This window comes from Fistularia commersonii, chromosome 26 (assembly GCF_037954325.1).
Source record: "Fistularia commersonii isolate RoL2024-O1a breed Wild chromosome 26, RoL_Fcom_v1.0, whole genome shotgun sequence".
NCBI lineage: Eukaryota > Metazoa > Chordata > Actinopteri > Syngnathiformes > Fistulariidae > Fistularia > Fistularia commersonii.
The window spans coordinates 2,710,014-2,725,815 of record NC_141309.1 but is presented as its reverse complement, the minus strand read 5'-3'; the positions used below and the strand labels follow the sequence as shown (position 1 = coordinate 2,725,815).

The window sequence follows — 15,802 nt, the reverse complement described above, 5'->3', positions numbered from 1 at the left end:
GAACAAATCAGAACGAGGAAATCGAGAAATCGACTCATCCGAAGTGTTTTTTTTTTTTTTTTTTTTTTAGCTGTCCCACTTCTTTTTGCGATTCTTATCAAAAAAGGGATACGGTGCGGAATATCCTGCGCGAATGGAAAACGGACTGGCGGCGAAAAACCCGTGTGGGGAATTCTACTGTTTATCCACTTTCCCGGAGTCTGAAATTAATAATTGTCTTTGGCGGGACCTTTTCCGCACCGCGTCAAATGGCAATATTGGACTACCTCAACTCAAATATTGAGTATCTCTGGGGTCAAATAACATAATTATGAGCCAGATGGCATTCAGGAACTTATTAAAAGTAGCTAAGCAATAGCGTGTGTGTGTGTTTGAAGTGGGTGGAGGAGAGGTTTTGAGATGTTGAACCCTCCCCCAGTGCTGAAAACTCACGACTTCTCACCGCTTATCCATAAGAATCGACACAATTCACGCAGTTGTGAAGATCCTCGTGGTTCTCCATTCCTTTATTTTCTGGAATACGCCGACAAAAACACGGACCGGGTTCCGTAAGACGCCCGGATCGACACCTACGCCCGGTTAATTCGACAACCGCCCCCGGATTAACGTCGGGGGGGCGGATCGGAAAATGCCACGTTATAGTCCGAGCTTTGTTTTCAGGTACAGGTAGAACCTGCGGGGCCTGGAAGATGTTGGCTCGCTGTTTCTACTTGAGTGAACACAGACTGAGCTTTAAGCCATGTGACCGAACACAATGTAGTCCTTTTTTTTTTTCCCCTCCCCCCAAAAAAATTGGGGCGGATTCTTCACGAAGATGCATTCACATCAACCATCTTGGGTGATCGTTGATCTGAAACCAATCAAATACCGGAGTGGAGTCAACGGAAAACGCTCAAAAGCAACTTCGAGATGACTCAGCGAGCGTGGGACGTGTACGTGTTGTTACGGTAACCGGCTGAGGAGGTTTGGAAACGTTACCGCCCCCCCCAACTTCCGAAAAAAAAAAAAAAAAAAAAAAGCAGCCATTAGGAAATTACACACCATTTGCTCCTCATTCCTGTCCGGTTACCCAGGCAACTGCTCGCTGTAATTTGGGTTAATTCACTGGCTGCCGGGCCCTTCCGTTCCCCATTGTGCCCCGTCATAAAAGAGATATAACACAGATGCACACACGCACACACACACACACACACACTCGTGCAAGGCGACGCACACGCGGTAAGGGAAGCTAATCCTCATTCAGTTTCCCCGTCTCCTCACCTTGGCTGGAATATTAATGACCGCTTCCCGAGTAAGAACTTTCAGCTCCCCGCGTCTTTACCGCCGTCGTTGGAAATGACGTTTTCTGTTTTTTTTTCTCCCCGATTTCGCTCTGGAAGACGCTTGACCCCCCGCGACCCCACACACACACACACACACCCTCCCCCCCGCCGCCCCCTCGGGTCGGGATACAGCGACGTAGGGAGGTCCGCTGTTTCGCCCCTTTCGGGGAAAAAGGGAACGGAAAATCGCGTGTTTTCCCATGAGGTAAATATTGAGAGCGGAGATATAAACGTAAGGAAGAAAGGCTTTTCCGAGCGGCCCGGGTCTCTGTTGCGCTGCCAAAGGCCCGTGCGTCACTTGATCCATTGTTTAGTGTAGCGAGGTCTCCGTAAGCAAGAGGCTGCCTCCCCGCTCCAGCTGCAGCCCCTCCACTGTTTATGTTTGCAGGGCCCTTCGCCTTGAAGTGGGGCTACACAAGCAAAGCCCGGCCATATGTGAGCACCGGGCCGTCGGAGAAGTCAGCGGCCTTTCCCCCCCACCACCACCAACCCGTCCCCTCCGCCGACCAAAAAAAAAAATCCTCCCCGTTCGCCCCCTTCCTCTCCCTCATTTCGTCGTCTTTACCCTCTTTTTTTTTTTTTGGTCCATTTCTTCATCCCTGCGCGGGACGTCCCCGACGTCGGGAGAAGACGAAGGGTCCGAACGAAGCTCTTGAGTTTCAAAGACCTCCATCCGAGATTTGAGGGCAGGTATTATTACCGCCGTTAGGAATAATTACCCCGAAAATTCCTCAGTGGGAATGGATCTCAGCGCGCCGAGGACCCGGCTGTAATTCTGTCCCGTAAATATGTCAGACGGTTTAAATACGCGAGCTTTAAAGACGGAAGGCGATACAATCGCGGCGTCATCGGCGAACAGTAATATCCGGGGAAATTCGCCGGTTTGTTGAGCCGATCGACGATCGGGGGGGGGGGGGGGGGGGTCACGGACGGCCGTATTATTATCGGGACCGATCGGATTTCAGCCGGCTCTGAGGTAAATTGGTTCCAGTTTCCAGTTTTTTGCTCAACCTGGAAAATAAATCGCGGCCGGTTTGAGTGTTTGAGCGTCTTAAGGTTAGCGGTCCCTGACCTCGGCTCCTGGGTGGGCTTTAGTGGCCGTCTGCTTGTCTTGGATCGTCCCTCGGACCTTTTTATGTTTACTTAAACAACACACAGGCAGCGTCCGGAGAGGGGAGAGGCGTCACACGGGCAGCATCCTCCACGACCACGCCTCTCCGCCTCGCTTTCGCACATAAACACGAAGCGTAGAGAGCGTCCTAGCGTCCTAGCGACCACCCACGCGAGCCTCCGAATCAAAACGTTGATCCCTTTCTATTCGCCGGAGGCGTTCAGGCACCGTCTATCCACTTTCACGGGATATTTGTGCAAAAAAATATGATCCCGTTGATGGGAAAGCCATCATTCCGTGAATGTAGAACAGAGGGTCTCCCACGGCGAGGATAACAACCCCGGCTCCGTGAACTCGTATTGTGAAAAAGCTAATATTAACCCAGCGGCTCGAAGAGGCCCGTTTTATGTTCAAACGGGTGATTAAATGTCCTCGCGGCACTAAATCGCAGAGGAACCCGAGGCGGATGTTGCGTAACCGAGGTAAACGGCTCCGTTTCACGCTCACACGTGTGGAGAAGATCACCGCCGGCGAATCCCGTGCAAGGAAGCGCCCAAAAAGAGACGACGCATCGAGAGCAGAACGCGGTCAAAGCGCGAAACCTCCGAGATCCGGCGGCCGGCGGGACGTCCTGTCGATACATTCGGGCGGATTGAGAATTATGAGCATGAAAAGTCATTTCTTTGAGCGAAGAGAGTCAACGTGGTCGACGTCCAAAGACATGAGCCGTGAACCCTGTGTGTGTTGCGCCTCCCGGTGGACGTGTTGAAGGTTGCACTGAGACGCCGGGCGGGAAAATGGCAAAACATTGTTTTTCACAATTACAATGACAAGAATCAGGGTTTTCGTTATTTGCTTTATTTCACTTCTTTACCCAGGGCAGGGTGGAGGGTCATAACTTAATATTTATATCTATCTGTGTATGTGTGAGTGCATGTATTTATTTTTATCGCTTGTGAAGCTATAGTTTGTAAAAATTAACTTACTGAGTATTTGAGTATTGAAAATTCTTAAATTATGTTTTTATTATTTTTAAAACAGGTATAAGGGGAAAACTTGTCTTATATTAATATAGACCTACACAAACACATACATACATACATACATACATACACACCGAGACATATATATATACATATATACATATATATATATATATGTATGCAAGAGGATTCATTTAGTCTTTTGGCAAGAATAATAAACAGATGTATATGTATGTGGGTTGATATATGTATGTGTTTCTGCATTATATACATTTATATGCATATATATGTATTCTATCTACATTTATATATATGTTTTTCTTCATGCCAAATGAGTAAGTGAATTTCCTTGCAGATTCTCTACAGAGTACCTAGAAAGTTATGTCTCCACATTCATATATATTATCTGTGTGTGTGTGTTTATATACTGTACATATATGTGTATATATTCATGCATATACAGTACATATATTCAAATCTTTGCACTTAAGATCTTAAAACACTTTATAGTTTTATTTGTATTTCTTATTCTCCCCCCCTCCCCTTTTTTTTCTTCTTTTTTTTACTGTTTATACAATTTCCTTTGATTATTTATTACTGTTATGTTTTACTTGAAACTCTGGCACAACAGTTTCTTTCGGGATAAATAAAGTTGTTCCTATTCTTATTCTTATTCTTATATACTCATAGAAACACACACCGACATATATTTGTTTGTTATTATTCCTGCGGGATGAATAAGTGGCAGAGTATCTAGAAAGTCATGACTCTGCATTTATATATTTTACATATGTGTTTGTGTGCGTTCATTTACATGTATATATACACACACACACGCACACACATATACATATATGTTTTTTTCCTCTAGCTGAATGAATAAGTGGTTTTTCTAGCTGTGACAGCGTATATAGGAATTTATGTCTCCACATTTATAACTGGTTATATACATATGTGTGTGTATATGCATGTATAGAAACACACACACACACAGACAGACAGACATATATATATATACATATATATATATATATAAAAGTGAATTTCTCTAGCAGTGACAAAGTATGTAGAAAGTAATGTCCGCGCTGTTGAAAAACACATCAAAGAAATGCCAGCCGCTACCATGATGCTATTTTTCGTCATTGCGTGCACGCCGCTCTGCAAGATAGATCTCCCTCCCCCTGTTTCTGGAGACTATTTCATATAATAGACTCGAGAACAAAAAAAAAATAAATAAACCGTTCCACCAGGGATCGCCCACATATCAGAAAATACATAATCCCTAAACCATGTAAGTTATATTTACTCTTCCACGGCCCGTTTCTTTTATTAATGAAGCGGTTCTGGTCTTCGCGGCTCAGGGTCACGCCGACCTCCACGGACGCTTCTCTCATCCTGACCCAGCCGGGATTAGAATCTCTGCCGGTCTTAAGTCTGGAACGGATCGGCCTCGCGGTTCGTTTCTGGATACTTTAACCCGGAAGCGCTCAAAACGTCGATGGCGAGCTACCAATCGATCGCAAACGTAATACTGGTAGATCGCGTGACGATGACAGTTTTCTCTTAAACTTAAGAAAGGGTATAAAATGAGTTGGGGAGTCGGACCAAGTAAGAAGACAAAAACTTATCGCTGTCATACGGAATGGGACGAGGACTTTTTTTTTTCACCATGTCATTTTTCGAAGTGCCTCATCTGCCGGTCGAGCATCGCGATACCAAAGAAGGGTAATGTAGAGCGGCATTTTCGGACCGTCTGTGGAAAATACGATGTGGGCATCCTGCTGAAAAGCCAGCTGAGAAAGAGAAAGGCGACGGAAATAAAATCCCGGTCACTTTTCACTCAATATACTTCGGGACTAAGTGGGGACGAAGCATCCCCGACTGATTCAGAGTGAACTTGGTTAATGACAAAAAATATACATGATTATTTTGTGTTGTGCAATCTTGGCTCGTGCGGTTATGCGAGGTACTTTAACATACATTGTACATTTTTTACAATTTTTTGCAATGTTTTTTTTTTGTGGGTAGATCATTTTGATCATTTCATCTCATCAAATGTTTCCCCCTCATTCCCTGCAGCAGCTGCAGCTTCATGTAAGGAAACACCAGGCTTGTTATCATTCATGTTCAAACCGGTGAAATCATAGCGTAATTACCTAGAAGCAACAAAAAATCCAAATTTTTCCTTTGTTTTTTTGTAAAGGAGAACAGGTAAACGATAAAAATCTTTATATGTAATGAACTCCTTTGAAAAATACATGACGAACAACCTGGGATTCATTAAGAAAAATAAGTGCAACACTTTTCCCCGTGCATTTTGTTGTATTTTGCTGCATCCACGCCAAGCATACAGATTTCTACAGAAGTGAGAAGTGGTCCTTTTTTTGGGGGGGGGGGGAAGCCTACACTCCATGTCCGTTTTTCTCTTTTTTTGACGACATCTTGCTGATGACGGTGTATTTCTAACAATAACGCAAAATGCTATTTACAGACCCGGAAACCGCATCTGTGGCCGCCTGCTGAAAGTTCTGAGTTGCGCCATGTTGCTAACACCGACTAAAACCGCGCCCCCTCGCAGACAGTATAGGAACTGAAAAAGTAATTCATGATTTTATGTATTTTGTCAAATCCTAGATTTATTCCACGGGCTGGGTTGAACTCCCTGTTGGCCTGATGTCGGCCCGCGGGCCGTATGTTTGACACCCCTGTTTTAGAAGCATCTTCTTCCCCAGCGCTTGTACTTCTTACTTCCATCATCCGGGGGTCGGGCCGGGCCACGTCTCCGACCGGTCTCCCTAGCCGTCGCCATGGAAACGTGGAGCGGCGACAGTCAGGGGGCGGGGTCTGAGATAAGCGACATCGATTATTATTTTGAACTTTAATGCTAAGTTTTATCTATCTCCATGCATTACATTGCATCTCTATTCATAGATCAGAAAGTTTCCAGGTGCTCTTCAGCCCCGTTTCAGCCCCTCATCCTTCTTCCATCGTAGGTTGAAACACAGGTGGTTCCCGTTGTCTGCGAACCTGCCATGTGTTGGAAGTTTCGTTTTTGTGCTATTTTTTTCAATGCATTTTCACGCAAGATCGATTGGGAGGACACTCTGTGGCTTAGTTTGTTTATCAATATATCATAACACGCATTTCTATGATACATTTATTGAACAGAGATAGATGCAATTGAGACCTGTTATATTTATTTCCTACTTTAACATCGAGGCAATGCAGCCGCACTGAGACCGATAGCGCTTCGTTCGTGATAGACGAGGTTGAAACTACACACATGGCGGCTTTGGAGTAGTGGAATGGAGCCCCCTTGTGTTTGTCACACACTCATTTACAGAAGATTAAGCCGTGGTTTAAGGGGAAACGTAAGTCTCCATGTTCTCCTCCGGGTTCTTCCCACAGTCCGAACACATGCAGGAGGCTCCCCGAATGGTTGCGCGTCCCTAAACGTCTCTCGCCTGACGACAGCCGGGATGCGCAAACCTGACATAGACTGAAGGAATGAAGAATCTGCCCGATTATTTTTTTTTCGGCTTGCGTTTTTCCATCGTTAGTCCTTGTAGTTCCTGCTGTTCTCTGAATCTCTCTGCGGCATGGTCAACTTCTGCGAGGCGTTTCTCTTCACCCAGGCTTGCAGCCTCCTCAGGATCCAATCCGTCGCCAGGATCCTAGGAGGAATAGACTGCAGGATCCAGGCCTGTGCACACACACATACACACACACACACACACACACACCATCATGAAAGGTCGTTATTCGACAGTGCCGCGCAGACTTACCATGACGGTGTGACGGATGCTGCCATAGGTCTTATCTCCGGCCCTTATGAACTGGAGGGAGTGTTCAACAAACGCTTTCGGCGAGAGCGTAAACTTATTGACCTTCTGGTAACCAACCATACGAGTCGCTACCGCAAACGGGGCCACGGCCTGGGGGGGACGAGAGGGAGCGCAAACATTATCGAAGGGGTTCGTTGGCCTGAGAAGGAGAAGGATCTTTCCCCCTTGCAGAAGACTCACCTTGTTGAGCCGCATTTTGTAATAAAGCTGCATTTTGTAATAAACTGCCCCAACGCATTTTGTAGTAAGTTTTGCCGCATTATGTAATAAGTTATTACATTTTGAGAAGATTATTACAAAATGCACTTGCAACTTTTTTATTCTCTAGAAAATGTAATTACATGGAATTTATAGAATATTCTCTGTTAATGCAACCTTTGAATAGTGTACTGATAGTAATTGCTAAGTACTGCTACTAGGCTAATACAGTGATACTAATAACAGGCCTAGCTTTTACAAATACTTTTAAGTAAAATAAAATACAATTAACAAGCTTATGCTTTAGAATTGTTATTACATAACGCACCATGTTATTACATTTCCTAGAAAATAAAAAAGTTGCAAGTGCATTTTGTAATAATCTTCTCAATATGTAATAACTTATTACATAATGCGGCAAAATTTATTACAAAATGCGTCGGGGCAGTTCATTACAAAATGCGGCTTTATTACAAAATGAAATGAAAAAGTTATTACATTTTGGACGTTTATTACAAAATGCACTGTTATTACAAAATGCGGCTCAACACACCTGTACATTAATCCCTCTGTCTTTGTATTCGGCTTGGAGGCCTTGAGAAAATCTCTCCACGAACACCTAGGAAAGCAAAGATAGATCACGTGACGTCTTTCCGAACGGCAGCGAGGCGATAACGCGAGGTTTGCAATCCTCCGCTCACCTTGGATGCCATGTACAGAGAATACAGAGGGAAGGGAACCGCAGCGACTCCGGATGATAAATTTAAGATGACGCCTTTCCCCCTGCGAGGAAAAAAAAGGAGAATGCACAACCCTTTTGAAATTTAAAATAAATTAACACGGCATGTAACGTTTTTTTTTTCTTTTTTTTTTTTTTTTTTGCCTATTAGCAAAACATGTGTTGCGTTTTTTTAACCCTCATATTATGTTAAGGGTCAATTTGACCCATTGGGTCAATGGGTGAAATGGGTCAAATTGACCCTTAACATAATATGAGGGTTAAATCAATGAACAACTGCAGAGAAAATGAAATGACATTTCTGCATGCAACGAAACATTTTAAACACTGAAAAAAGGCGTTGGGTTGAAAATTACTTTTGAGCAGAATATTCAATGTCTATTTGAGTCCTTGTGTTTGTTATGTAAAGTTTTCAGCGTCCAAAAGCAAACCAAAAGCGCCGTCTTCTCTCTGTGTGCTATCGTCCTTTTACTTAAGGGCTGCAAAAATATTTGAATTTGTTCCATTTGAATGTTACAAAGTCGCCAAAATTTTTAAAATTTAAAACCACATTTTAAAAATGAACGAACTTAAAATAAAATAGATTTTGATTAAATACTCGTGAATTATTTTCAAGTGCCACAGGGAGCCGCATTAAGAGGGGTCAATACGAATCCTATATAAGTTGTTTTATAAATATCATCGTTTTATAATGTGGGAATTTAGATCATAAAGAGAGGTTTACTTTATTCTATCGTTCATTTTCGTGGAACCCCATGCAGACACGGGGAGAACGCGGAGATGCTGTGGGGATCCAGCCAGTGCTCACAATGACGCCTAATCCTATTATTTTAAGTATTACGACTAAAAAAAAGCGATTCTCAACTCTTCGATTTATTCACGCGGGAACTCTTGTACCGGATCTGCCTCAGGAAAAATCAACTGAAACACTCCCTGCTTTGTTAAACATCACAAATTGATGAACAATATTGGTTTAGAATGAATAAATCATGGATTGCAGACCTGCTTTCCATGCCCGGGAGGATTATTTTGCACATCTACAGGGAAAAAGACAAGCGGGATGTAGATGAACGCGAGGATTGACAAATCAACATCCGTCCGTCACAGGCGATCTTGGTCTTACCTTGACCATCGCTTTCACGTTGCAGTTTATCAAGGTGGTGATGGTCTGAGGAAACGGGAGAGAAGACACGGCGGAGTCACGAAAAATGGAAGAAAGAAGCGGTGAAAAAGGGAAGGAATGGGTTTTGAAAGCTCATCTGAGATCCCTGTGAACGGCTGCCGCAGCACTGACCCGATCCAGGTCCGGACATTTGAGGAAATTGATGGGGATGATGGTCGGGAGCAAGGCCACGTTGTTGACTGGTGACGAAACAACAAGGAGAAGAATCAGAAGGTTCTGCCGGGTCAGGGGAGGAGAGCTCAGACGAGCAAGCTCTTTAAAAAAGCCCAAACCTAGAACTCCGATGTTCATGTCCTTCAGCTGATCCTCGATGTCGCTGAAGACGTCCTGTGTGAAGTCGGTGACCAACACCTTCACCTTCTGCCCCGTCGAATCACCTGAAGAGAAGGCGTTCACTTCAGCAAACCGTAAACAAACAATCATTCGCACCTCAATTTAGGGCAGGGGTCTCAGTCTTTGTATGAGCGTCGCTTGCATGTTTTTCTCACATGCATCTGGGGGTTTTGTACAAAAAAAAAAAAAAAAAAAAACGGGCAAGGAAAAAATGAAAAAGTAACTTTGTGATGTATTTTTTGCCTCAAAATTTGAAAACAAAATGATTTTTGGATGAAAAAAAAACATCTAGTGACATAATTAAAACAATCTTTTCTTATTTCTGTGAAAAACCACAAAAACAATAGCTAAAAAAAATGGGCAAAATGAAAAAGAATTGATTCAATAAGCAGAATAGCCACCAGTAGCCTTGTAAACATTTGACCTCCTCCTATACATGCTAACAATCCATTTTCTAATAAATTCTAGGGGCAAATTTTCCCACAGTGACAAGATTTTCTCTTTTAACACAACAATATTTTAAGGGTGTAATTGCATCAATTTTTTTTTTTTTTTTTTAGATTTATTTTTGATATTAATGTCATCATGTATTTTTTTAGAGGAACAGTTCATTACATAGAAAGATTTTTAGAATTTACCTGTTTTCTTCCTTTACACTAAAAAAAAAGGAAAAATTTGGACTCTGTGTTACTTCTAGGTAATGATTTTACCGGTTTGGCCCCCTTGACATCAAATTAGGCATAAATTAGTATGTGGCCCCCGGACCAAAATGAGTTTGACACCCCCGATTTAGAGCCTCCGATCAACCTCCTGTGTTTTTTGGACTGTGTGAGGAACCCGGAGAACCCAGGAGAACCCCGAGGGGAGAACACAGAGACTCCGCCCAGAAACATCTTCTTTTGTCTTCTATGTTTTGCGTCGTCACCACAACCCCTTCAGTGTGAACACAACCTGGAGGTAGAACCTCCAACCGGAGAACCGGAGCTCTCCATCGTAGTATTACAGAGTTTAATGTCCCTTAAGCCAGTGTTTCCCAACCACTGCGCCGCGGCACATCAGTGTGCCGTGAGAGATCATCAGGTGTGTCGTGGAAAAATGCTCACTTTCACCCGATTGGTCCGAAAATTATTTATCCGACGCAAATAATGTGTCTTCCTCTGTCTATGTGGGCAGCGTGTCCATTCCATGGCAACGGGTAGTGAATGAACCTGTGCATCTGTGTATCAGAGTGATTAGTGAGGCTTTGCGGGTTACATTTTTAAGATAAAAAGTACTTGTATCTGCGTAAACAAACAGGCAGCGTTGTTGAAAACTACCGAGACGAGTGAGAAAGCAGCGAAAGCTGCTATAAAGTCGCTGAACTCGTCTCTAAATCCGAACAGCCACACACCGAAGCAAAACATTAATACTACCTGCCGGCAAAATCATTGGAGAAGAAAAGCTCGGCTCTGGGGTTGATAAAGAAATAGCCAGAATTCTCTCAAATAATACCATTTTCAGACATATTGATGACATGTTTTCAGACATGTGTTCTGGAAAAGTTGCACATCAGTGGGAAATTTGCATTGCAACTTGACGAATCTACAGATATTAGATAGATTAGATTTCACACTAAGCAAATCGAGACTACGGTTTCATTCTAATTCGTTAAAAACTGTTTTTGACATATTTATTTTGCGGTGTGCTGTGTGATTTTTCTAATGTAAAAATATGTGAAGGAAATCATGAATAATGTTCTCACTGATCTCCTTGGCGACCTGGTCCAGCATCTCTTTGGTCCGGCTCATGATCACCACGTTCATCCCGTGCTCGGCCAACTGTAAGAGGAGTCGATAAATAGTAGATCCATTTTCGATGCGATCGGCCAAACTGGATGTTTTATGACACGAAAATCAGCCGCCGTTTTACTCACCGCGAATGCGTACGCTTTTCCGATGCCCTCCGAGGCTCCGGTCACCACTGGAGAGAAAAAAAAAAAAAAAACCTCTATATTTGTTGCAGTTCTTCATTCTAAACACCGGGAGCGCCGTTTATCACATTATGTCATCACCCGGGATTATTTTTATTTACCCGCCCTGTTCCAACTGACTGGACTAACAGTATGTTCCTCCAGTCTGATAACAAATTTGGAGAACACAGAGAGGAACTGCTTGTTTCCCAGCGTCCGCCGCCCGGCTTCTGCATCCCAGCGAACGTGATCCCTGCAGACCGCCGGCTTTTCTCTTCACTTTGTTTGGCCGCCGAGCACCAAAAAAAAAAAAAAAAAAGCCTGCTTTCCGCAACCTCATTCGCAGCAGAGCCGGAGTAAAAACACAAACAGCTGCCGTTTGCTCAAGACAATCAAACCCGAGCAAGTATCTTTCCTCGTTTCTCAATAGGTATTGGTGACGGTTTACCAATAATTATAGGTATCGGTTTGTCCGTATTTGTGCCAATGAGCGAGTGAATGGTCGTGTCTCTACTAGTCGTGTCAGGCGACAGGAGAGGCCAAAAACATGCAGGTTAATTGAAAAAAAAATGGGGAAATTTGCCCCGAATGGGTGAGTGAATGGGAATTTGTCGATATACGTGGCTTATATATAACCCGGCCTCTCGCCCCGTGACAGCTGGCAGCCTCCGGCATCCCCGCCACCCTGAGTGCAGGATAAGCAGCAGAAAATGGACAGATGGATGGATATTTATAAGGTTATTTTTCGTTCAACTTCCCCAGTTTTAGATGTTTTTTCATTCAAAATCGCTGGATTTCACATTAACTGTTCAAATACTGAAAAGCGACATGTGGTGAGGCGACAGACTGTTGAGCCTCAACATAGTTTGCGCAATGACGGCCGTCGGCATTGCTGTCTTTCTGTCTGACGCTATTAAAATGTTTCAACTTTTCTGCTAGATGAACTACATTTCCAATCTACGGTAGTTTTTGTCAACAACTGTATGTGTGTTAAGATAAGCTATAGTTTATTGATCCCCATAGGGGATTTTTTTTTTTTTTGGGACAGCAGCGCAACAATGGCAGTATCAATAAATAAGAGTGTAAATATAAATAAAAGAGACCATTGAAATGTAGCAAAGGACATCTACGGATAAATAGACAGCTGAGTGAACAACAACAACAAGGATAAGAATGGACAACAGTATGAAAAAAAAAAAACTACTTGTTTCTTGTGCTGAGCGATCATGAGGCACATCAGTCAGTGCCTCACCGGCCATGAACCTCAGTCTACTACATACGTCGCCCCGTGATTGGCCGATCCAGGGTAAACCCAAGGACAACTGGTATAGACTCCAGCCTCCATGTGATCCCGACTGCAGGATAATAGGTTTAGATCATGAATGAATGAATTATAGAAAGAAGGCGGTATTATGCGGTTTTCCATAGCGTCGGTGCTATTTTGATTTGATGTGAATACTCTGGACAGGGTGAAGGAGCTGGAAGAAAACACTTGCCAACACAATTGGCCGTTTTGGACAATTACCTCACCTTCTGGTATGGGAAAAGCTTACTGCCTCTGCTTTCCAAGCTGTGAAACCTCCCAAAGTCCGGCAGAAGATTTACATTTACGACACATCTGAAGCCCTCAAAGTTGCCAGCGTGCACCAGCGTGCACCAGCGTGCACCAGCGTGCACCAGCGTGCACCAGCATCACCTAAGCAATGTGTGAGCGGACGGACGTGAGGTCTGATGCAGACAGTGCGGCAGGCCTGTTGAGCCGCATTTTTTAATAACAGTGCATTTTGTAAAAAAACTTCCAAAATGTAATAACTTTTTCATTTCATTTTGTAATAAAACCACATTTTGTAATAAACTGCCCCAACGCATTTTGTAATAAATTTTGCCGCATTATGTAATAAGTTATTACCTTTTTATCCTCTGGGAAATGTAATAACATGGTGCATTATGTAATAACAATTCTAAAGCACAGTTTATTTGTTTGTTAATTGTATTTTATTTTACTTTAAAGTATTTGTAAAAGCTAGGCCTATTATTAGTATCACTGTATTAGCCTAGTAGCAGTACTTAGCAGTTACTATCAGTACACCATTCAAAGGTTGCATTAACAGAGAATATTCTATAAATTCCATGTTATTACATTTCCTAGAGAATGAAAAAGTTGCAAGTGCATTTTGTAATAATCTTCTCAAAATGTAATAACTTATTACATAATGCGGCAAAATTTATTACAAAACGCGTTGGGGCAGTTTATTACAAAACGCGGCTTTATTACAAAACGAAATGAAAAAGTTATTACATTTTGGACGTGTATGACAAAATGCACTGTTATTACAAAATGCGTCTCAACAAGGCCTACGACGCATGTAGAAGAGTAAAGCTTCGTTCCTATCACGGGACGGACGGACCAGACGGGTTACTAATGGATTCCGTGCTTGATGGATCCAGGTTTGCAGCAAAAGCAGTATCTTGGCGGTTCCGATCCGGTTTTGTGCGACAGAAATGACCGGTGATGCATCGAATTGGCAGCAACCTCTGGCTGCCAAGCAGGCATTCATTCACTGCAATGGTATTTTCCTTTCTCTCAGAACAGAGTTAGAGTTTCAGGAAACACGCAGGCTGGAAGAGCTTGGAGATCAAACTTCAATTTGTGACCAGAGACATGTAAATACACAGCACTCGTTCACACACGTATTTCAAACATTGGCTTATCTTATCAGCGGGCACAAGCCGCTCACAACACACCATCTACCATCCGAGATGAGGACGCTCCAGCTTGCCGTTACTACGGTTTCGAATCGTTCCGTGAGAAATCAAACCCGGGATGAAGATCGAGCAGACGAGAACAAACCGTCTACTCTGTGTTTTGCTCGCACGCTGCGAGGGAACGGAAGACCAGCTGGGTCTTCTGTGTTTTTCATGCTTTTGTGCGGTGGGAAACAAAGAACGTCTTCAAAAGAGGCCAACTACAGCAGAGCGGCTGTTTTGAGACGGGGGCAGGAATGTTGCACTGTGAAAGTGAGCGAGCTGAATTGACCACAAGATGCATTTTGACAGATTTCTCAATTCCTGCACAGGATAATGGGTGATAATTGCCTAAAATCCCCAAACTTCCTAAAAACGCATGCTTCAAGAAAATAACTCCTTGTTCCTTTTTTTTTTTTTTTTTGTCTACATTTGTACCTGCAATATCTGTTGCCTCAGGAAAAAGGTTTTCCATCTCAGTGAAGGACCGATTTGCAGGTAAGAACCTGTGGTTTTAGCGAAAGAGTTAGAACATGCCCGGCAGGGTAGAAATGTAAACGTGTTGTAAACATGTTGTAACAAAGGAATTAGTTCTGTAAACACATAAGCGTCTGTACACTTGCAATCTGCAAGGAGTGTTAAGATATCTATTTGGAGTGGCATTACCCTTATAGGTACACATTTACATACCAACAGGTAACACATGTGCAATGGAAATATAATCCACAGTCACACACACACACACACACACTTCCAGACACCTTACCTGCCCACTCGCCCATGGACGAGAAGTAGGACGGTGGAACCGGGAACCAAATGTGTGGATACAGCATCCTGCAGAAAAGCAGGAGTTTGATCCCGTAGAACAACAGGACGGCGGCGCCGAGCAAAATGAGCAGAGACTCCATCAAAGACATGCTTTCAAAAAAAAAAAGCAACACAAAAACATTGAACTTTGGAGCTTTTCTGTGTTTGCGACTTCTCTGGGAGAACATATAAGACAAAGACAGAGAGAGAGAGAGTGAGAGAGAGAGAAAGAGGAAAAAAAAAAGGACAAAGTAGGAATAACCCGGTTAGAGGACACTCCCACCTCAGGAACACACTCAATAACACACACACACACACACACACACACACACACAGACACGCATACACACGCATACACGAACAGCAGATGTTAGGTTTATAATCAGAATCAGAATACTTTATTGATCCCCATGATGGAATTTGTTTTTTGTTAAAAGCAGCTCCTGCTCACAGAATAAAGTAAAAATAAAATAAAAAGTCTATGTTTAAAAAAAAAAATTAAGAAAAACGGTGAATATTAAAGAATAAAATAAAAACATTAAAGATCAAAATAAATAAATGAAAATAAAGTTAAAGGTATGTTAAAAT

The 15,802-nt window shown here is 43.0% G+C and overlaps 1 protein-coding gene across 2 annotated transcripts; it reads right to left on the bottom strand.

The window, feature by feature from the left end:
- Positions 1 to 6,521: 6,521 nt before the first annotated feature.
- hsd17b3 (hydroxysteroid (17-beta) dehydrogenase 3) lies at positions 6,522 to 15,479 on the bottom strand. 2 transcript variants are annotated; one of them, XM_086173756.1, is made up of 11 exons: positions 15,174 to 15,468; positions 11,627 to 11,673; positions 11,456 to 11,531; positions 9,654 to 9,758; positions 9,493 to 9,560; positions 9,322 to 9,366; positions 9,201 to 9,235; positions 8,161 to 8,242; positions 8,013 to 8,078; positions 7,202 to 7,351; positions 6,522 to 7,119 (listed from the first exon to the last, which is right to left on the bottom strand). In XM_086173756.1, the coding sequence occupies exons 1-11, from the start codon at positions 15,400 to 15,402 to the stop codon at positions 6,973 to 6,975; spliced, it is 1,050 nt and encodes a 349-aa protein (XP_086029882.1). In that variant the 5' UTR covers positions 15,403 to 15,468; the 3' UTR covers positions 6,522 to 6,972. The 2 variants fall into 2 exon arrangements, with proteins under 2 accessions (XP_086029882.1, XP_086029881.1); XM_086173755.1 differs by having other exon boundaries at positions 9,493 to 9,758; positions 15,174 to 15,479.
- Positions 15,480 to 15,802: the final 323 nt, after the last annotated feature.

Bases quoted from the DNA above. Each gene is read 5' to 3' on its own strand.
- hsd17b3 (XM_086173755.1), bottom strand. From the start codon at position 15,402: ATGTTCTCCCAGAGAAGTCGCAAACACAGAAAAGCTCCAAAGTTCAAT. The intron at 9,759-11,455 runs GTGAGAACATTA...CCTTCTCTTCAG, and splicing joins CCAGGTCGCCAAGGAGATCA to GTGATTCGACGGGGCAGAAG. The intron at 7,352-8,012 runs GTGTGTTGAGCC...CGTCCCCCCCAG, and splicing joins ACAGAGGGATTAATGTACAG to GCCGTGGCCCCGTTTGCGGT.